Below are 16,939 nucleotides of genomic sequence, written 5' to 3'. Positions count from 1 at the left end.
CTTCATAGAGATGGACACCTAGAGCTTCTGGGTTCCAAAGCTCTGCTGATTTGCTGCTTCTCTCTTTGAGAGCCAGAAAAATATCTTCTATGCTATCATCACCTCGTCACATCCATTCTCCAGGTGCTCTGACGCCCAGGTACGAGTCGGTAACTGGTGGTCATAAGGTCAGATATTCCCGGGTGTTGTCGTCTCGTAGCAGTGATTACCGTCCTTCACTGTCAACCAACATTCGTGACCTTCCTTTCAAGACGGCCACCTGTACACGACTGTCTTTGCTATTATTAAACAGCACTGTAACAATGCCTAGAGTAAAAACAATATTGTAATACTAATATATGTTGGGCAAAACTAACATTGACTGCCAACTTGCAGTGGCTGGGATAAAGAACAGCTGAGATGGTGATCGCTTAGCTTTGGTTTCTGGTTTAAAGGAAGAAAACATTTCATAACAAACCGTGGTCTCTACCAAACTTGCATATTACCTGTCACTTGAAGCTCTGCAGTGTTTTCCACCTACCGAGTACTCTGTATTGTTCGCCAGTGTTTCATAAGCAGCTAACACACTTCACGGGGAATTAAAGATGTAAATAAAATTTAATGCATGCAAAGACTTGAACGTGGGCAGCCCTATTTTCTGGGCATTGAAAGTCTTCAGAGTGCACTGGAGATCCCCAAGCACGATGCAAGAATACATTTAGGTGCTGACACTGCCCGGCCGCACGACCAGATCTTGTTTGCTGCTCCTTGGACTTCTCTCAAACAGATGGCGCCATACGACGGGGGCTTGTCTAGTCTCCAAGCTGCGGCGGTCGTAATGTAGGTGTTACGCAATCGTTAGGTGCCCCAGCGTGTAGTACGTGCACTTTGTTAAGTGCAGCAAGGCACAGGTGGATTGAAACTGCTATTGACACTGAATAATTTTGGGCGACTTCGTGTTTTACTTGATGGGACTGCATGAATGGGTGGAACAGCAGTGAGGACGCTGCCCTGCGATCCTCCTGAGCTCATTATCGAAATGCGTTCACAGCTTTTTTTTTTTTTTTCATTCATCTGCACGAATGCAGAGGGCATAGTTAACTATACCGACTCTTAAATACAAAAAGGTCGGCTGCAACGCGCATGCTCTCACATTTGGACCGAAGAGCCTACACGTACATTCAGACATTGCTTGAGCGGTGTAATGCTCCAACGCTTTGAGATGATGCCCGCCATGTAGAGAACATGGTTAACTTTGGCCAGCTGGGGTTCTTTAATGTGCACAGAAACATCAAGGGCGTTTCCGCATTTCGTCTGCATCAAAAATATTGCCTCCATAGCCAGGAACAGAACCCACGCTCTTGTGCTGCGTTGCGGAACGCCTCCACCTCTCCGAGGGACCGAAAGGAAACCATGTGTGCATTAGCGACGTTTTTAATGGCTAGTGCAGTGCACTTTTAACTACGTTACGCGAAAATGTTAGTGGAAGTTCCCCTGGCATTGCTCCTGCCAAGGTCATCTTTTACACGACAACATCGACAATGCTGAGCTCTGTTGTCTCCCTCAAGGAAAGACTGGTGTGCACGCGCAGACGTCAAGTACCTATGCGACTCTAAACTGGGACTGGCGAATGTCAGCTGAGAATAATTGCAGTTGGCATGGTAAAGCGACTTGTTGACCTCAGCCATGCTGGGCCACGAAATTCTCCATCGAAAGTTCTAGGGTCTGGCAAATTACGCAGCTGCATATTTGTTATAAATTTTACCGGCATGTCTTCTCATGTTTTGTGGCACCAAGATGTGCAGCGGGTGGAAACTGGGCACAAGATGGCCCACCGAAATTGATTGCACCACTGCTATGGCATGTACTATCGCGCTCAATATGAGTTGCAACGCGTGGTAATCGACCGGGGCTCGTTCCGTGGTGTGCCTCCTCCAAACAGTTGCTCGGAATTCTGGGAGAAACTGCTGTTCCAGGAAACAACAGCACCCCCGCTCTGGAAAAAAATTCTCCCAGAATTCCGAGCGACTGTTTGGAGGAGGCACACCACGGAACGAGCCCCGGTCGATGACCGCGCGTTGCAACTCATATTGAGCGCGATAGTACAGGGAGCACTGAGCACCTAGAATGTTGAGTACTCAGACCAGTGCACAAGAGAACAAACCTTAACACCATCAATGCCCATGAAGACGGAGCTTGAACTTAAGTGAGGAGGTGCCTCCAGGTTTCATGGCAGAAGAAAGGCATGTTCCTTGATCAGCTGACATGCATGATGTACTCCAGCCACCTGTGCTTAGTTTATTTTGAGGGCTCCATGATGGATCAGCGTCTTTTTGTTTTTCACAGTCCGTCCACAGGGGCAGTGCAGCATTGGCGGGTGCGGACCATTTGCTTGCCTGCTTGGCACACTTGGCTGCAGACTGTCCTCTTCTAGGAGGCTTTCTTGAACTTGCCTGTTTTGTGAGATATTCGGGACATCAGGGGAAAATACTGGGCACAGCATTCGCCATAAGCACCGGTTTCTTGGGTGAATTTAAAAGTGCCTTGCCAATAAACCCGGCGTAGTACGATTTTAGATCGTATGCTCGGGAAAGTCCTTTGCGCAGATGTGGTCGCTCGGTTGGAATATCCTACCTGCTCTGGGGATTGCCTGGTGCCAAAGTTCTAGGCGAGCAGGCTCCGACGCAGCTTTAAAACGTGACACTTGGTCCGCACAACTTTGGTAGCCCGATCTGCAGTTGGGTACGAAGCATAATCGCATCTAGTCAGCTTCTAGAGCTGGCTGGACCCCTCTGGTGTGCCACAGCAACAACCAACACATCACAGTCACTGTGTACTTACATAGGCCGCGACGACTGTTGGCACACGCCACCACGTGCGTTTGCACAACAATCACTGCGGCTGGTCCCAAACCGCGACACAAAAAGTTAATTCTAGCAAACGTTGTTCGTGCAAGGTGCCTACCACAACGTGAAAGGTGAGAACCTAACGTCCACACCTTGTGATGCACTCTGGCAGCGCAAAACACCGACAAACACAGCCTAACACGGCACCGAAAACCACGCACACTGCTCAGCCGCATCCGCTGCTCCGCAAGCTAATGGCCACTAAAGTCACTTTAATGGCCACTACTCCCCAGCGCCCTCGTTCCGCTGTGGTCGGCGCATGCACTAGAGGGCAAACATGATCTGTGCGCACTCTCCACAGCGGCAGGCGGTCAACGACAACACCTAAAATATTCTTGCACCGTGTCCCCAAGCAACGCTCATGCAAGGTATTCGGGCAAAGATAGCTTAAACAGACCAGGCGTTCCCTTGTAAAACAAAGAGGCATGGCTCCTTTTGGCACAGCAGATTACTTTCACAAGGTGCACAGTTGCCACACTTTAAACAAGCTTTAAAAAGGTGCCCAGTGATGGCAACTCTATCCAATTTTTTTTCTTGGTCAAAATGAATTCTATGGATGCATGTATACAAACGTTTGTGTTTGTCCGGCAGGAAAAAATGAATTTATTGTCACATTTATTTTCTCAACATTCAATTCAAACTCGTGACATCTATGCCGAAAAAGCCTCCATAACCACCATATTATTGGCCCGCCGCGGTGGCTGACTGGTTAAGGCGCTCGTCTACTGAGCCAGAGTACCCGGGTTCGAACCCAGCCACGGCGGCCACGTTTCGATGGAGGCAAAATACAAAAGGCGGCCGTGTGCTGTGCGATGTCGGTGCATGTTAAAGGTCCCCAGGTGTTGAAATTATACCAGAGACCTCCACTACGGCACCTCTTTCTTCCTTTCTTCATTCACTCCCTTCTTTGTCCCTTCCCTTATGGTGTCATTCGGGTGTCTACCGAGATATATGAGGCAGTTACTGTGTCATTTCCTTTTTTTTTTTACCATTTTGAAATGAATGGTGGCGCAGCCTAGCCTTAGGGATCCGCGCAAGAAAATATGTCAAAGTAGTGAAGTTTACTTGCAAAACTGGCCAGTGTTGGACACACCTGTGTTTCAGTTTTTGACCTTTTCTAGCTCATAAACTCTGTTTTAAGTGAAAGCATGCTTCTTCAGATTCATACATGATAGCTAATCGATTAACTGTGAGTTAATCTCGGTGTCCCTTTAAGAAACCCACCCCGCATTGATGTGCATGCATTGCTGAAATGTGGTGAGCATCTCCAAAGACATCCAGGGTCTGACGGAAGCCCGTCTGGTTAGGAATGTTCGTCGGGAAAGTACCGAGTGCCAACTAATCTTGTTAAAATGAAAGACCTTTCTGCCCCGCTACGAGGGCCTACGTTGACCCCACTACAAGGCTCCCATAGCTCCCCTTAGCAGGTCCAAAGAAAGGTCTTTTATTTTAACAAGATTGGTCGGCGCTTAACACTTTGTCGCCATCTCCAAAGACTTGCTCGTGACAGTGTTGCCCCAAGCAAGCACTGATTGTGCAGAATGCAGTGTGGTGTGCTTAGGCTAGCTACACTTGTGAACACAAAGATGCAGTGACTCACAAGTATGACAATGTTGTAACCACCAGGCAAGCTTAGGGTGCTTCTAGTTTTTGAACATAGTTTTTATGTGGCAACCAGAATGGCCAGTATGGCAGTTCACTCAGTTTCACAAACGAGATAACAAATTTACTATTCCAGTCAAGAGAAGACTCCTTTTGTAGTGAACTACCTTGGCTAGCTTACCTGCTTCTTGCCAAATATGGTTCATGAAGACGACTCCCGCAGCGCTGAAGGCGACATTACATGAAGCAGTATGGATCTGAGTATGGTGACTTCGTGGACTGCTTGCCTAAAATGCTCGTCCTTATTTTGCTGTTGCTGAAGATGATTATTTTAGCAGATAAAAACACATATTCAGGTCCTAAGGAGTGGCCCACAAACCAAATATGAATGCGGTTAGTTTCATTATTAATCACTGCACGCAGCACTAGCTCTTTCAAAACATTCATTATAAAGTCTGAATAGCCCTGCAAATGTTAAACTTTCATTAGTGTTTAGCAAAACTGACTATTTGCCAGTAAAGCAACTGAAGGTTAATGGTATGGTGTGCCACTACGAAAATCTAGGAAGCTAATGGCACAGTGACCTTTCCATCAGTGTTTCAATAGGTATTGTGTGCTATCAGAGAAGTCAGCACATGGTATGGACAAGGCTGAACATACTTCCAGCAAGTCTAGCAATCAAGGTTGTAAGGAAGCCAATGGGCACTGAAACCTTTCTTGGTTTCAGTGACTGCTGGCTTCCTTCATATATGAGTGAAAACAAGTCCCTCATTTCCTTGCTGCTCAGTCTAGGTTGTAGTTTGGTCTCACTGAAAATTCCCCCCCCCCTCCCCCCCGAAGATAACCTGTTGGAATTCAAGACAATGCTGTTCAAGTTAATATAGTTCCCCTGATGTACACGCCGTCCTCTGAGGCTGCAAAAAAAATAACAGCCGAGTGCAAACACTTTTGTGCTTGCACTTAAAAGAAGAAGAAATGTTTTCTTTTTTCTGAACTGACCAGCACTGCATGCATTGCCACTAAGAAAAGCAATATCTAAAGCCTAATTTACAGGCCAAACAGAAGGCACAAGCCACTGATGGCACAAAAAGTTCTCTGCACTGCAATCTACTGAGATGAGCACTATCACAGCCTTGGATGAGCCTGTATTGCCTAAATTAAATCAGCAGTAAGCTTTTACTGAGCCCAGAGGTACCATTGTCATGAGCATTTTACAAATGGCAGGCCATGAACAAACTCCACTAACCTGAAATGAGGGGTTAAAACTGCCGTTGTCCAGTCACATCCCATGCAGCATAAAGTGACATGCCAAAAGGCTAAATATGCCAAAAATTTAATAGCAGCAGATACCTTTTCGGGCCTAGATTTTGTGTGTGCATGATGGAAGCTTACACCTTGGTTAAGGATCTCACTAAAACAAAGCACTTCCATATCATAAACGTCCCCGCTAACTTTAACCAAACATTAAAAATATACTGAGGCACAAAGGTGGAGGCAACTTCAATCACGTTGTCACCATTGTCAGCAGAGGAGAAGCAGCCACTGTATGTCAAGTAAAAGTATTTTTATAGTTTGTTCAATTGAGATTGAAGAAAATTAAATTTTTAGCTATTGCATTTTGGGTAAACACTCAAGTGCCAAATTATAGTGTGTCCCAAAAAATGTCCAATTCATCAGTTTTTATTTTGATATGTACCATAGAATAGTTTTCCCTAAATTGAAAAGAAAGTCCGTGAAATATGAAAAAAAAAAAATCCCATGTGTCTATGCGCTCGCGCACCGAAACCACAGTGCTCTCAAACATGGAACTGTGAATCCAGCCGTGCTCATTAGTGCTGCTAATGTGACAGGGCGAAAACAAAGTGAGTGGTGGTGGCAAAAACAAAGTAACGCCTGCGATGTGGCTGTGTTCGGTGCCGAAAAAAGTGGCCGTACTGTTTCATGACATACACTGGTCGAAACACTAAACAGTGTTCCCAGCTGTCGAGCAGGTGCCTCGTTGGTAAGGCTGCAGAAAAATCACGAATTTTCAGAAGCAAGGCCATGCATCGCAATGCAAGGCGCTAGATGTGAAGTGCCAAGACGCAAAATGCCATCCGCAAAACTAAGAAAGTTAAGTGTTTCAGCCTAAGTATCGCTACCAGGAACCAATGTGCCCGTTGTTTTCCTCACTGAACACGGCAACACGTCATATGTGTTCGTATCAGTTTTGCCACCAGCACCCACTCCTTTGTTTTCGTCCTATGACATCTGAAGCGCCACTGAGCAATGCTGCATTCTTGTTTTCCACATATGAGAATGTTGCTGTTGCAGTGTACAAGCGCACGGTGACGCGGGATTCTTTCACATTTCGTGGGCTTTCTTTTCAACGCGGAAAGAAACTAATCATAGCACTTATCAAAATAAAAACAGATGAATTAAGACGTTCTTTGGGGCACTCTACAATCTGACACCAAAATTTTCGTCGAAGACATAATACAGTAATAGTACCTCGATTATATGACTTTCAGGGGACTGCATGAAACCGTCGTACAAGCCGGGTGTGTATAATCGAAAATCTCGCACAAGTGACGCATTCGTGTAATAAATGTGTCTGCTACTTTGGCTTTCAAGAATTAATTGAAGTTCTTTTCGCTGCATGTTATAAAAACGCCCGTTTTTTTTCGTTCTGCGAGGATTAGTTCTGAGACCGAGCGCAGCCAGGCTGTTTGGAGTCGAAGAGGTGCCGCATGTGCACTCCCGTCCCTGCACGTGAGTAGACATCACAAGTGCCTCAAAAACGATGATTTAGACGAAGCGCCAGAAATACAGCTGTTCCCACTCTTCAAGGACGTTTTTCAGCATGCAGTACAACCATGCCAGCGACGTCTTCCTGTTCAGATTTCCTCTAGAACTACTGTCACTAAACGGCAGCGGGCAACAGTGAGTGTTCATACCATGAATTCGCATCATAAAGGAAAAAAGAGAACACCATGTTCGCTGGCGGCAGCCCCGCCAGGTGACAGCGCACCGAATCCCAGCCGTCGGCAGAACTGTCCTTACAGGCTGTTGTGCGCTCGATCGCATGGCTGCGTGCATGTCCCCATCTTGGTTCCTATCTGGAACCAACTTGGTTGACGTCATGTCTGCCAATAAAGTGTTCGGCCAGCGTATCCCACCCTGGACGGTTCTCATCAGCCAGCGTACAAAGCGGGCAGTGCATATTTTTACATGGTATAAACGAGGCTTTTAATGCATTATCCCAAAGGGGGGTTTGCCGGGCCAGTGCCAATTCGTCATAAAATGCAGGCCATCGCATGAAGAGGGGATTTATAATCGCGGTTCCACTATAACTAAAAATTTAGTTTTTTTGAATTTGTATAACTATATATTGTGCCTCGGCATATTTTTAAACCTTGGCGAAAATTAGCTGGAATGCCCAGTATATTCGTTGTACGAGGCAAAAGGCAAAATATAATGCCACTATTTACATTTATTTACATGGTACATTGCACCACAGCGTGCAGTCTAGTCATCATCTGTTCGTTGCCTGACGTTCCTTCTACTTTGAGAGCCAAGCTTACGCTTTTTGAACGCCGAGCCTACATTGTCTTCATCAGATTCAAGACTGCCCACAGTTTTTTCCAAGAACTTCATCTTTGTAGGGACATCCTTAGGGACACTAATAACTACCTCTTCAATGCCATCTTGCTTTTGCGGTAGCTGCAAATCTATCTGCGGTGTCACCCTGGGGGGAAAAAAAAAGTGCTATTTAGAGCATGAAAATGAACAACAAAAGATTCTTAGCTCACAAAAAAACACTGCCAAGTACCATGCAAGACTTAAAAAAATGTGTACACTGTGGAACGAAAAGAAGTTGTGCATAGTTCTTAGAGGTTCCCAAGAACAAGTCCACAGCCGCTGTGCGCAAATGTACATAAATGTACACATTTGTGCATAGATGGCATCCAATGTGCACAAATTGATACTGTAATTTTTTCTAGACGTGGCCAAACAGGTTTGACATTTATTTTGTTATATTTTTATTAAGCCCTTGCTTGAGTGGTTTGATAAGCTGCAATTCAAAGCTTTCGTCTGACAGTTTCTTTCCCTTCGTGTAGAAACATCTAATCATATTCTTGATATTATGGCGGAAGAGACATCTCTAATTTGCAAATGACCAATCTGCACTGATAAGAAGTTTCAAGCACTTGCATGATCTGATTCACATTTAGTTTCTATGATGTACCACACAAATATCTATGGTGCGCAAAGTTACCTGGCAGAAGGGAAGTAATGTAATTGCTAACTACAGTTACTGGTTACGTTGAGTTACCAGTCACTAGAGTTCTGAAACAGCAATGAGCAGACTTGTATAGAGCAGTCAGAGAGTGCACTCCGGATCACGGAAGGGAAAGTGTATCATGAGGAACTGGTGACTTCCCCCGAACACTACAGCTCATTCTCTGATTTATCAATACCACTAGACTCCGTCACTTAACTGATTCTCAAACCAGCCCATTTAATGCAGGCCTTGATACCACAATATTCAGCAACTACACGTCCGGAGAGTTTACTACACCTTTTGACGTTTTTAAAGCTTCCTCTCAATCCATGGTGGCAGCCTGCTGGTATGACTCATGTTCATGGTCACACCTGTTTTACTCAGCAACAAAATAATAAAAATAAAAGTCCAGTGCCTACCAAATGTTCATCAACCCCTAATCTGTCAAAGCACATAACAAACCAATACCAAAAGCAAAGTGAGCCCAAACTGTCATCGCATCAGTCACCTGATGTCAAGGCTAGTCGCAAACAAGCCTGTGCTGACACTTCCCTACATGCACAATGAGCGTACTTAATCCTTAATTTGCAGATGCTTCCACCAAACAGGAAAGTAACCTCTAGCTGCTCCTGCAGTTTTTCACACTTTCTTTCACTTCCATTCTCACCCTTGACGAAGCCTAGGGCAGAGCCTACATGCATACATGACCATCAGGATATGCCAGTACTGATCCCCAAGCATAATAATGCAATACTACAATGAAATACCACTTAAATGAACTTCAAGGGACCAACTCAGTGATAGTATGCACAACTGAAATGAGTGCACAGCAGTTGATTTTGACAAAGCAAAAGTACCGAGTATTCAAATGGCTCCAGGAACCATTCATTTCACAATACTAAAACTTCAAGCATGTATTGTGTACCGAGGGCTTTTGATAACATGCAGTAACTTCCTGCTGAAATCTGGCAATCATTACTGCTATCACCATAAACTGCATAATTTCGTCTATGCGCTTATCCAGCTTTTCTGGAACAAATACCTGACACATTGCAAAGCTTTTCAACTTTTCTAGACACATCAGTGCCTCTCTTGTTAAAACTCTCATGAAGTTATGACTACAACCAAGGCATGTGCGCTAGCCAATGCACATGTCTACAGCACAGACCACAAACCAACTGCATAGCTGCACCAGCCTGAAGCAGATATGGCACCCAACAGTTTTGCGAGGCAAAGAATGATGCTATGAAGCTTTAAAGGCTCAGCAGTTTTACAGTAGCAGTGTTCAATGTTTCGCAGTAGAAAACTGCTGCAAGTCAGCCGAAATGATACCTGGAAACAGTACCTTAAACAGTACCTTTTCCAGGAAACAGTACCTGGAAAATCTGACCCGGAAACAGTACCTTAGCGCTTCCGAAAACGTCAGCTGAACTGAAAGTTGCAGCACTTTGAAACTCATTTCATTAGACACAAAGGCACTTTAGTGAGAGATTTTTTTTTTTAATTTGTTCACATGAAACGTTCACCCAAGTGCAGTTCGCCCAAGCAGTATTTCACTGCATCCAAATGAAGATATCCTACAATACCTTTGTAAAAATTTTCTGCTGCAGCAGCACAAATTTTTAGCCATGCTAGCTGAAAACGATACCGCAGCAACTGACGTCAATTATTCCATAAAGTTTAGTTTCAGTTATGAGAACAATTGCACATTAACATCCACCTGGGCACACCCACATGGCTAGAAAGAAAAGCTACACAGCTTCCTCAAAATGTTCACAGTTGAAGAAAAATTAACCCTGGCCCAAGATCGAACCGGGGACAACCAAGAGTTAAGATGGCCACATTACTAACTAAATTAACCAGGGCATTAGCAAATGGATGACAAACTGGGTCCAAATCGAATTACAGCTCAGAGCAGGAGCAATGTGCATACGATGTCTTAGGTAAGTTTCTCAAAATAGATTGGACTAGTACAATATCCAGTTCTGGGATTGCAAGGTTTCATCTTATTTCTAAATACAGTAAAACCTCATTAATTCAGTCATTTGGACTGCGAAAAATATACAAATTAGCAGAGTTTTCAAATTAACCAACCGTAGAAAAAAAATGCACCCAGGCAAAAAATTTTGCTGCGGGAACGCGGTACTTTTACTGGACTAACTTTTCGATTGCCATATACTGACGCGTAAAAGTAAAATGTCCAGCTCGAGCCCTTGTTACGAGCTGGCCAAAAAGAAAGTTGACTCCAAATATAAGTCGACGCGCATATCCCCCCTCCCCCGCCGTTCCGTGTGCTTAGTCTCGCCACCGCATTTTGTTTTGAAGTTTCTCGCGGGACGGCATCACGGCGTTCATGAGCTCAAACCAACAAACGCATAACAATGCAATTACAAGGACAGCAGTTCGAAGCCAGTGGAGATCAAAAGTGAAAAAGCGGCATACCAATCTCGCTCTACACTCATGCGCAGCCCGACTGACAAGTGACATACTGAACTGCAAACGGTCCTGTACTTTTGGATCCCACAATCTGTACCAGACTGGTTTTTGTGTTGAGAGTATGTGTTGAGGGGCTCTTCGCATCTGAGCATTGGCCTTACTAATCGGCATCGCTCTCCAGCGCTGCCACGCGGCTTGCAAAATCGGCCGGTGGTGGCGGCACCTGTATTTTGCCTTTTGATTTTTTGTTTCAAATTTATAAAAACTCCGTTTTTGGTGACAACAGTCATTGTGATCAGAATGCAGTACCCTATAGATACAGGCCAGCTTTAATTTATCCGCAGTGTCCCTTTAACAGCTCTGGTCAAGTTGATTTACATTACCGACTTAAAACAGACTATCAGGCTACAGAGTGAGCCATGAAACTTACTTAGGTCTGACCTCTTGCCACTCTCCGTATGGGTTCCCCCTGGGCATTGGTCCCATACCTGTTTGGTGCTCCTGAAATAGACCATGAAGCAAATAAAGGACCAAACTGATCCCATGCCTATTACTAGGAGCCAACAGTGCCTAATCACAGCTTTAACTTTTACATGACAAAGAAGCTAGGAATCGACGACATAAGTAATGGCCAGCTTAACTGGCATCACCTTCCACTTCAGCACAAAATTTGAGTCAGTCCCATCTCCCATCCTGTGCTACAAACAGCAGAAACACATGCTGCAATTAAATGTCAGCTCGTCATCTACCATCGAGGCTCAGCGGGCATGGTGCTTCAAGTAAAGCCAGGCTTCAAGGGAAGCTGCACTCACACGGCATAAAACTGCTGGCTTAATACACAGCTGCATAGCTCAATATGCTGCAACAGTAATTGTATGCTACCTTGGGCACAGGCCAGCCTTTTCACTCATGCACGTGGCAATTCATTCAAATCTGTGCAAGTACCTCTCATTTCCAAGAGTTAATTAGAGACAAATTCTTACAGACACAACTGATGGAGCACCGAAACAAGATTTTCTCAGAATTTTAGTAATTCTGTAGCTGTGACCTTAGCGTTCTCAGCATTTGTATAGTTGACTGGTCTGCACCAGCTTTCCATAGGTCTCCTCAATTTGGCTCCACTTTCTGCACCAGTTCAGGCAATGCAGCACCCTTGCACTCGATTTGTCAGTGCAGTTCGTGCCACCTCCACTTTGGCACTCAATCTGGTGTGGTGCTGCACGAGTTCTGCTACACTTCTCTGCTAGCCTCCTCGCGAGTTCTCTTTTCATGCAAGTAGTGTGAATTGCTTGGCATGCTCTGTAGCAGACAAGTAGCAAGCGGCTCCATGGCGGCAATACTTGTTTTAGTAAACTGGATTGAAACAGCCGTATTTCCTGAGCTGACCCACATGTAACACGACAGGGCGTAATTGTATAAGAGACAGTAGGTGAGTGCTGTTGTTTCAAATGTGGGTGACTGCAACATTTGCGACGACTTGCTGCAACTTGTTTCATTTTGCCTACATGGCCACCGCATCAGCATGCTGCACCATTAGCCGCATCTCCGCTTACAGTAGCAACTGCATTCCTGGGCCTTTCAGGCCCAGAAGAAGACCAGCCCTCTTGCCGAAACGTTGGCAAGCACCCTGAAATTTTTTCCTCCCCTGTTCACTCTGTGATTATCAAGAACCATCTGACCAACACCTCTCTTTCAGGTCCCCAGTTAGTCCACACCCGTCATTCAGACTCTGACAGTCATTCCGCCACCACTGCATGTCCGCAGTGAATGCGAGTTGTGAAGTTCAAATAAGTCGAAGCTCAATGTTTTAAGGCAGATCTCTTCTGCTGTAATTGGCATGCAACCGGAGACACTTTTTTGGTAGAATAGTGACAGCCTGCACCAAGCGCACAAACTGTCAAAGGTCTCACGCCACGATCTGAATAGACTCTTGAATGCAAATTCCAAGTATTTCACCATCACCTCTTCAAAGTACCCACTGACTTGGTAACTGTCAATCCGTGCCACTCTGCACACCGAAACAGAAAGGACACTGTCAAATTCTTGATCACTGTCGAAATCAACAAATTTCACGGCCTCTACCAAGAGATGCATACTTCGTACAAATGCACAGCCTTCAATGCAACTAGCACAGTCCTATGCACATGTTGAACCATGCCACAAACACCAACACACACCCACAGCAGACCTCCTTGCAGAAACGAATGTTTCTGCGCTTCTGCTGTCAACTTGGCCGCTGCACCGAGAGCGCTAGTGTCAGGCGACACTCGCACCGCAAGAACTGACGCTGCACTGGCATGACACTTTTGTGGATTAGTGTAAAACGGCACGTTTGTGGATTAGAGCAAAAAGTGCAGCCAAATAGAAGAGACTTCATACCTCTGGTGCGCTGCTTTCGGCGCTGCCCTCTTGCTGCTCCGAAAGTGGCACATAGCCAGATGCCGGCTTCTCCCAAGACGATTCTGAAAAGTAACAATACTGAAATGTGTGCAAACACTGTCTTTAATAGCACTCTGGCCACAGTACCTTTACAAAAAAAAAATCCATTAAAGTAGTTCAACAAACCTCCAGTCTCCATGTTCCAGTAATACGTGTCTCCTCCCTCAGTGACGCCTTCAAACCAAGACATCACTTGTGATGTTGCCGCAAGTGAATTTTCCTGCTCTTTCTCTGTGGCTCTTGCCTTCAGCTTGGCCTCCTCAGCAGCATACCGAAACTTGTCAACTTTAGAACCTCCACTTTCAACATCTTTCTGAAATGCTTGCAATGCAGCCTGAAACACACACACACAAATATGAGTGCTTAATGAAAGTGCCACATTCATAATTTCTGGACTTACCTGGTTTATCCCATCCATCATGTTTTCATAATTTTGCTGAGCCTTGTGCATTTTCTTCCCTTTCTTCATTATCTGAGGGCCGAAAGAATGCCAGAGGTAGACAAAGAAAACTCGTGCACAGGGAATATGTCACAGAACCTTCTTCAGGCACCAGCAACATAAAACACTTGGTTTCTTACCTCTGTGATTCGTTTCTGTACATTGGCTTGGTGGTTTTTGCCCCTTTCATGAAAATCTATGCTCTGTAAGAACAAGATAATAAGAGAGAGCATCAAGAAAGGGGCACGTGTGAGAGGCCCGTTGAGGTAAGCATATGAGGCACTAATTTATCAACACTTACGCAGATATATAATGCAAAACTCGCCACTTTATTGTCAGCAAACCAGCACTTGCAAGCCTCACAGCACATGAGGCACTAATGTATCAACAGTTATGCAGGTATATAAGGCAGAACTCACTGCTTTGTTGTCAGCAAACCAACACTTGCAAGCCTCACAAAATTTTTTGGGCTGTGACTTCCAGTAGTCGGCCCTGAAATCATTAAAAAAAAAGGTTTACTGGATGACCACATATCTGATTGGACAACTCAGTAAAAGCAGCCACGCACACATCATCCCCGCAAACGTCCTAACATCATCCGTCCACCTAACTTTCTGCCACCCCCTACTACACTTGCTTCTTGGTATCTGGTCTGTTAACCTTAACATCTTGCCTTTGCATTGCATGCCCTGCCAAAGCCCATTTCTTTTTGATTTCAAATAGGACATCATTAACTCACATTTGTTCCCCAACCCACTCTGCTCTTTTCCTGTCTCTTAACGCTACACCAATCATTTTCCTTTCCATAGCTCGCTGCACTGCCCTCAAATTAAGTTGAACCCTTTTCACTAGCCTCCATGTTTCTGCCTCACAGGTGAGTACTGGTAAGACATAGCTTAGATATTTTTCTCCTGAGGGATATTGGTAAACTGCATCTGGTGCTAACTTGTGCTAATGTGGATGAAAACAAGAGCACAACAGAAGTGAGTGGTCAAAAAGAAATAGGAGCTCATAAGCTAGCCTAAGTGTAAAACAGTAGAGGGACAAGGTCGTCCAAGCAAACTGTGAGCAGCTGTGTAAAATACATTACAAGAAAATCACAATGGTGGACCCACAAATGCTTCTTTTACTATGAATCGTAACCACCAAGGCCACTACCTAAGTGTGGCCTTAGTGTTCTTCTCCTCCACCGCCACTATCGGTCAGAAATAATGCTAGCCCAGAGTGATGCCAACCAAGAATGGCAGTGTACCATGAAACGTCCGATGGGTCCTGCTGATATAGCTGCGCAGTTCCTTCATGACAGCGGTATAGAAGTAAGGTCTCGGTTGCAAATCACGCAAATGAAATGCATGTATCGCACTGATCCATGAAGTTGAGAAGGCCAGAAATCCAGTCAGTATGTTGCCCTCCTAGACACCGCTTGAAGGGAAATACTGGTGCAGTATTGCAGAGCTGCTCATGGTAGTTCTACTGGCATTTTGATTACAACATAACAAGGAGAAACACACAGCCGACACACCCATACAAGTACACTTAACCAGATCATAAAGCAACAACCAATCGTCTTGCTCTTGATACTCTCCTATGCTGGTTTGGTTTGGTTTATGAGAGTTTAACGCCCCAAAGCGACTCAGGCTATGAGAGACGCCATAGTAACGGGCTCAGGAAATTTCGACCACCTGGGGTTCTTTAATGTGCATTGGCATCGCACAGTACACGGGCCTCTAGAATTTGGAAAATTGGTTTTTGAAGAAAAAAAAATGGCGCAGTATCTGTCTCACATATCTCGGTGGACACATGAACCGCGCCGTAAGGGAAGGGAGGAAGGTGCGAGTGAAAGAAAGAGAAAGAGGTGCCGTAGTGGAGGTCTCCGGATTAATTTCGACCACCTGGGGATCTTTAATGCGCACTGACATCGCACAGCACACGGGCGCCTTTTGCGTTCCGCCTCCATCGAAACGCGGCCACCGCGGTCCGGTTCGAACCCGGGTACTCCGCCTCCATCGAAATTCGACCGCCCCGGCCGGCAGCAGCCGAGTGCTTATGGAAGCAGCCGAGCGCCATAAGCACTGAGCCACCGCTGCGGCTACTCTCCGATCCCACCGAATATATATCACAAACACTATTCACGATGTGATTGTGATGTGCGTGTTTGTCAGCGAGTAGTACACTTGAAACCAGAGGCATCTGGCTAGCCTGAGCTATGTCTGCCACCGATGAAATTAACAGATGCAGCCTTATTAGAACGCAACGAAAACAAGTTTTGCGCAGAGCAACAAATAAGCAGAGCGAAACCAAAGTGAAAACGTTGAACGTTGGCTAAGCGTTTGTCACAAGCATGCCGATCGTCACATTCGTTACATCTAGACGAAATTTGCATCATACATCACGTGAATCCGCCTGCTTAAAGAAAGTGGAACGACTTACATTCTGTTACAGTGGCGTATATGGCTTAAAACCACGAATCACTTTCGCTAGTCAAATTTAACAGTCGAAATCGCGACAATGCACGCAGACGCGAAAACGTTGGATTGCTTTGGATTGACCTGGATTGATGTGTCTGGATCTCTTTAAAGGGACACTGAGGAGAGCATTAATAATATTTTTTTTATAGTAAAATCCGATAGTTCGGCATGTCATGGCTTTGTTGTCACTTGGCTGGCAGCGAAAGATGCATTTACTTCTAAGAAATTTGGATTCGAAGTTGAAAAAGTTTTTCCCGCCGCTCTGATTCAAAGAGGATTCTGGTGTGGGCTAGTTGGTTCATGCTTAATAAACAGATTAACAAACAGCGCTACGGAACAAGGACAGAAGGAACACGAAAAACAGCGCCCGTCCTGTGTTTTTCAGCGCCCGTCCTGTGTTTTTCGT

At 45.2% G+C, this 16,939-nt stretch overlaps 1 protein-coding gene across 3 annotated transcripts; it reads right to left on the bottom strand.

The window, feature by feature from the left end:
- Window positions 1-7,941: 7,941 nt before the first annotated feature.
- LOC149372070 (WW domain-binding protein 4) lies at window positions 7,942-16,597 on the bottom strand. 3 transcript variants are annotated; one of them, XM_089566439.1, is made up of 9 exons: window positions 16,496-16,597; window positions 14,485-14,557; window positions 14,206-14,268; window positions 14,027-14,098; window positions 13,753-13,960; window positions 13,567-13,665; window positions 13,150-13,195; window positions 11,618-11,688; window positions 8,073-8,214 (listed from the first exon to the last, which is right to left on the bottom strand). In XM_089566439.1, coding segments are annotated over exons 1-9 (639 nt in total). In that variant the 5' UTR covers window positions 16,498-16,597; the 3' UTR covers window positions 8,073-8,209. The 3 variants fall into 3 exon arrangements, 2 of the variants coding, with proteins under 2 accessions (XP_089422564.1, XP_089422565.1); XR_016286955.1 differs by having other exon boundaries at window positions 8,151-8,214; window positions 13,567-13,649; XM_089566438.1 differs by lacking the exon at window positions 13,150-13,195 and having other exon boundaries at window positions 7,942-8,214; window positions 13,567-13,649.
- Between the last annotated feature and the right edge of the window lie 342 nt (window positions 16,598-16,939).

The sequence above is a fragment of the Amblyomma mixtum genome, chromosome 1 (genome assembly GCF_055824585.1).
Source record: "Amblyomma mixtum isolate Tamu chromosome 1, ASM5582458v1, whole genome shotgun sequence".
Classification (NCBI taxonomy): Eukaryota; Metazoa; Arthropoda; class Arachnida; order Ixodida; family Ixodidae; genus Amblyomma; species Amblyomma mixtum.
Note: the sequence above shows the minus strand (reverse complement) of the source record. Positions and strands in the feature narration are given on the sequence as shown.

Coding starts and splice junctions, on each gene's coding strand:
- LOC149372070 (XM_089566438.1), bottom strand. Junction 14,269..14,484: donor GGTTTGCTGACAACAAAGCA/GTGAGTTCTGCC, acceptor TTGTTCTTACAG/AGCATAGATTTTCATGAAAG. Junction 8,215..11,617: donor TGGCAAGAGGTCAGACCTAA/GTAAGTTTCATG, acceptor TTTTCCCCCCAG/GGTGACACCGCAGATAGATT.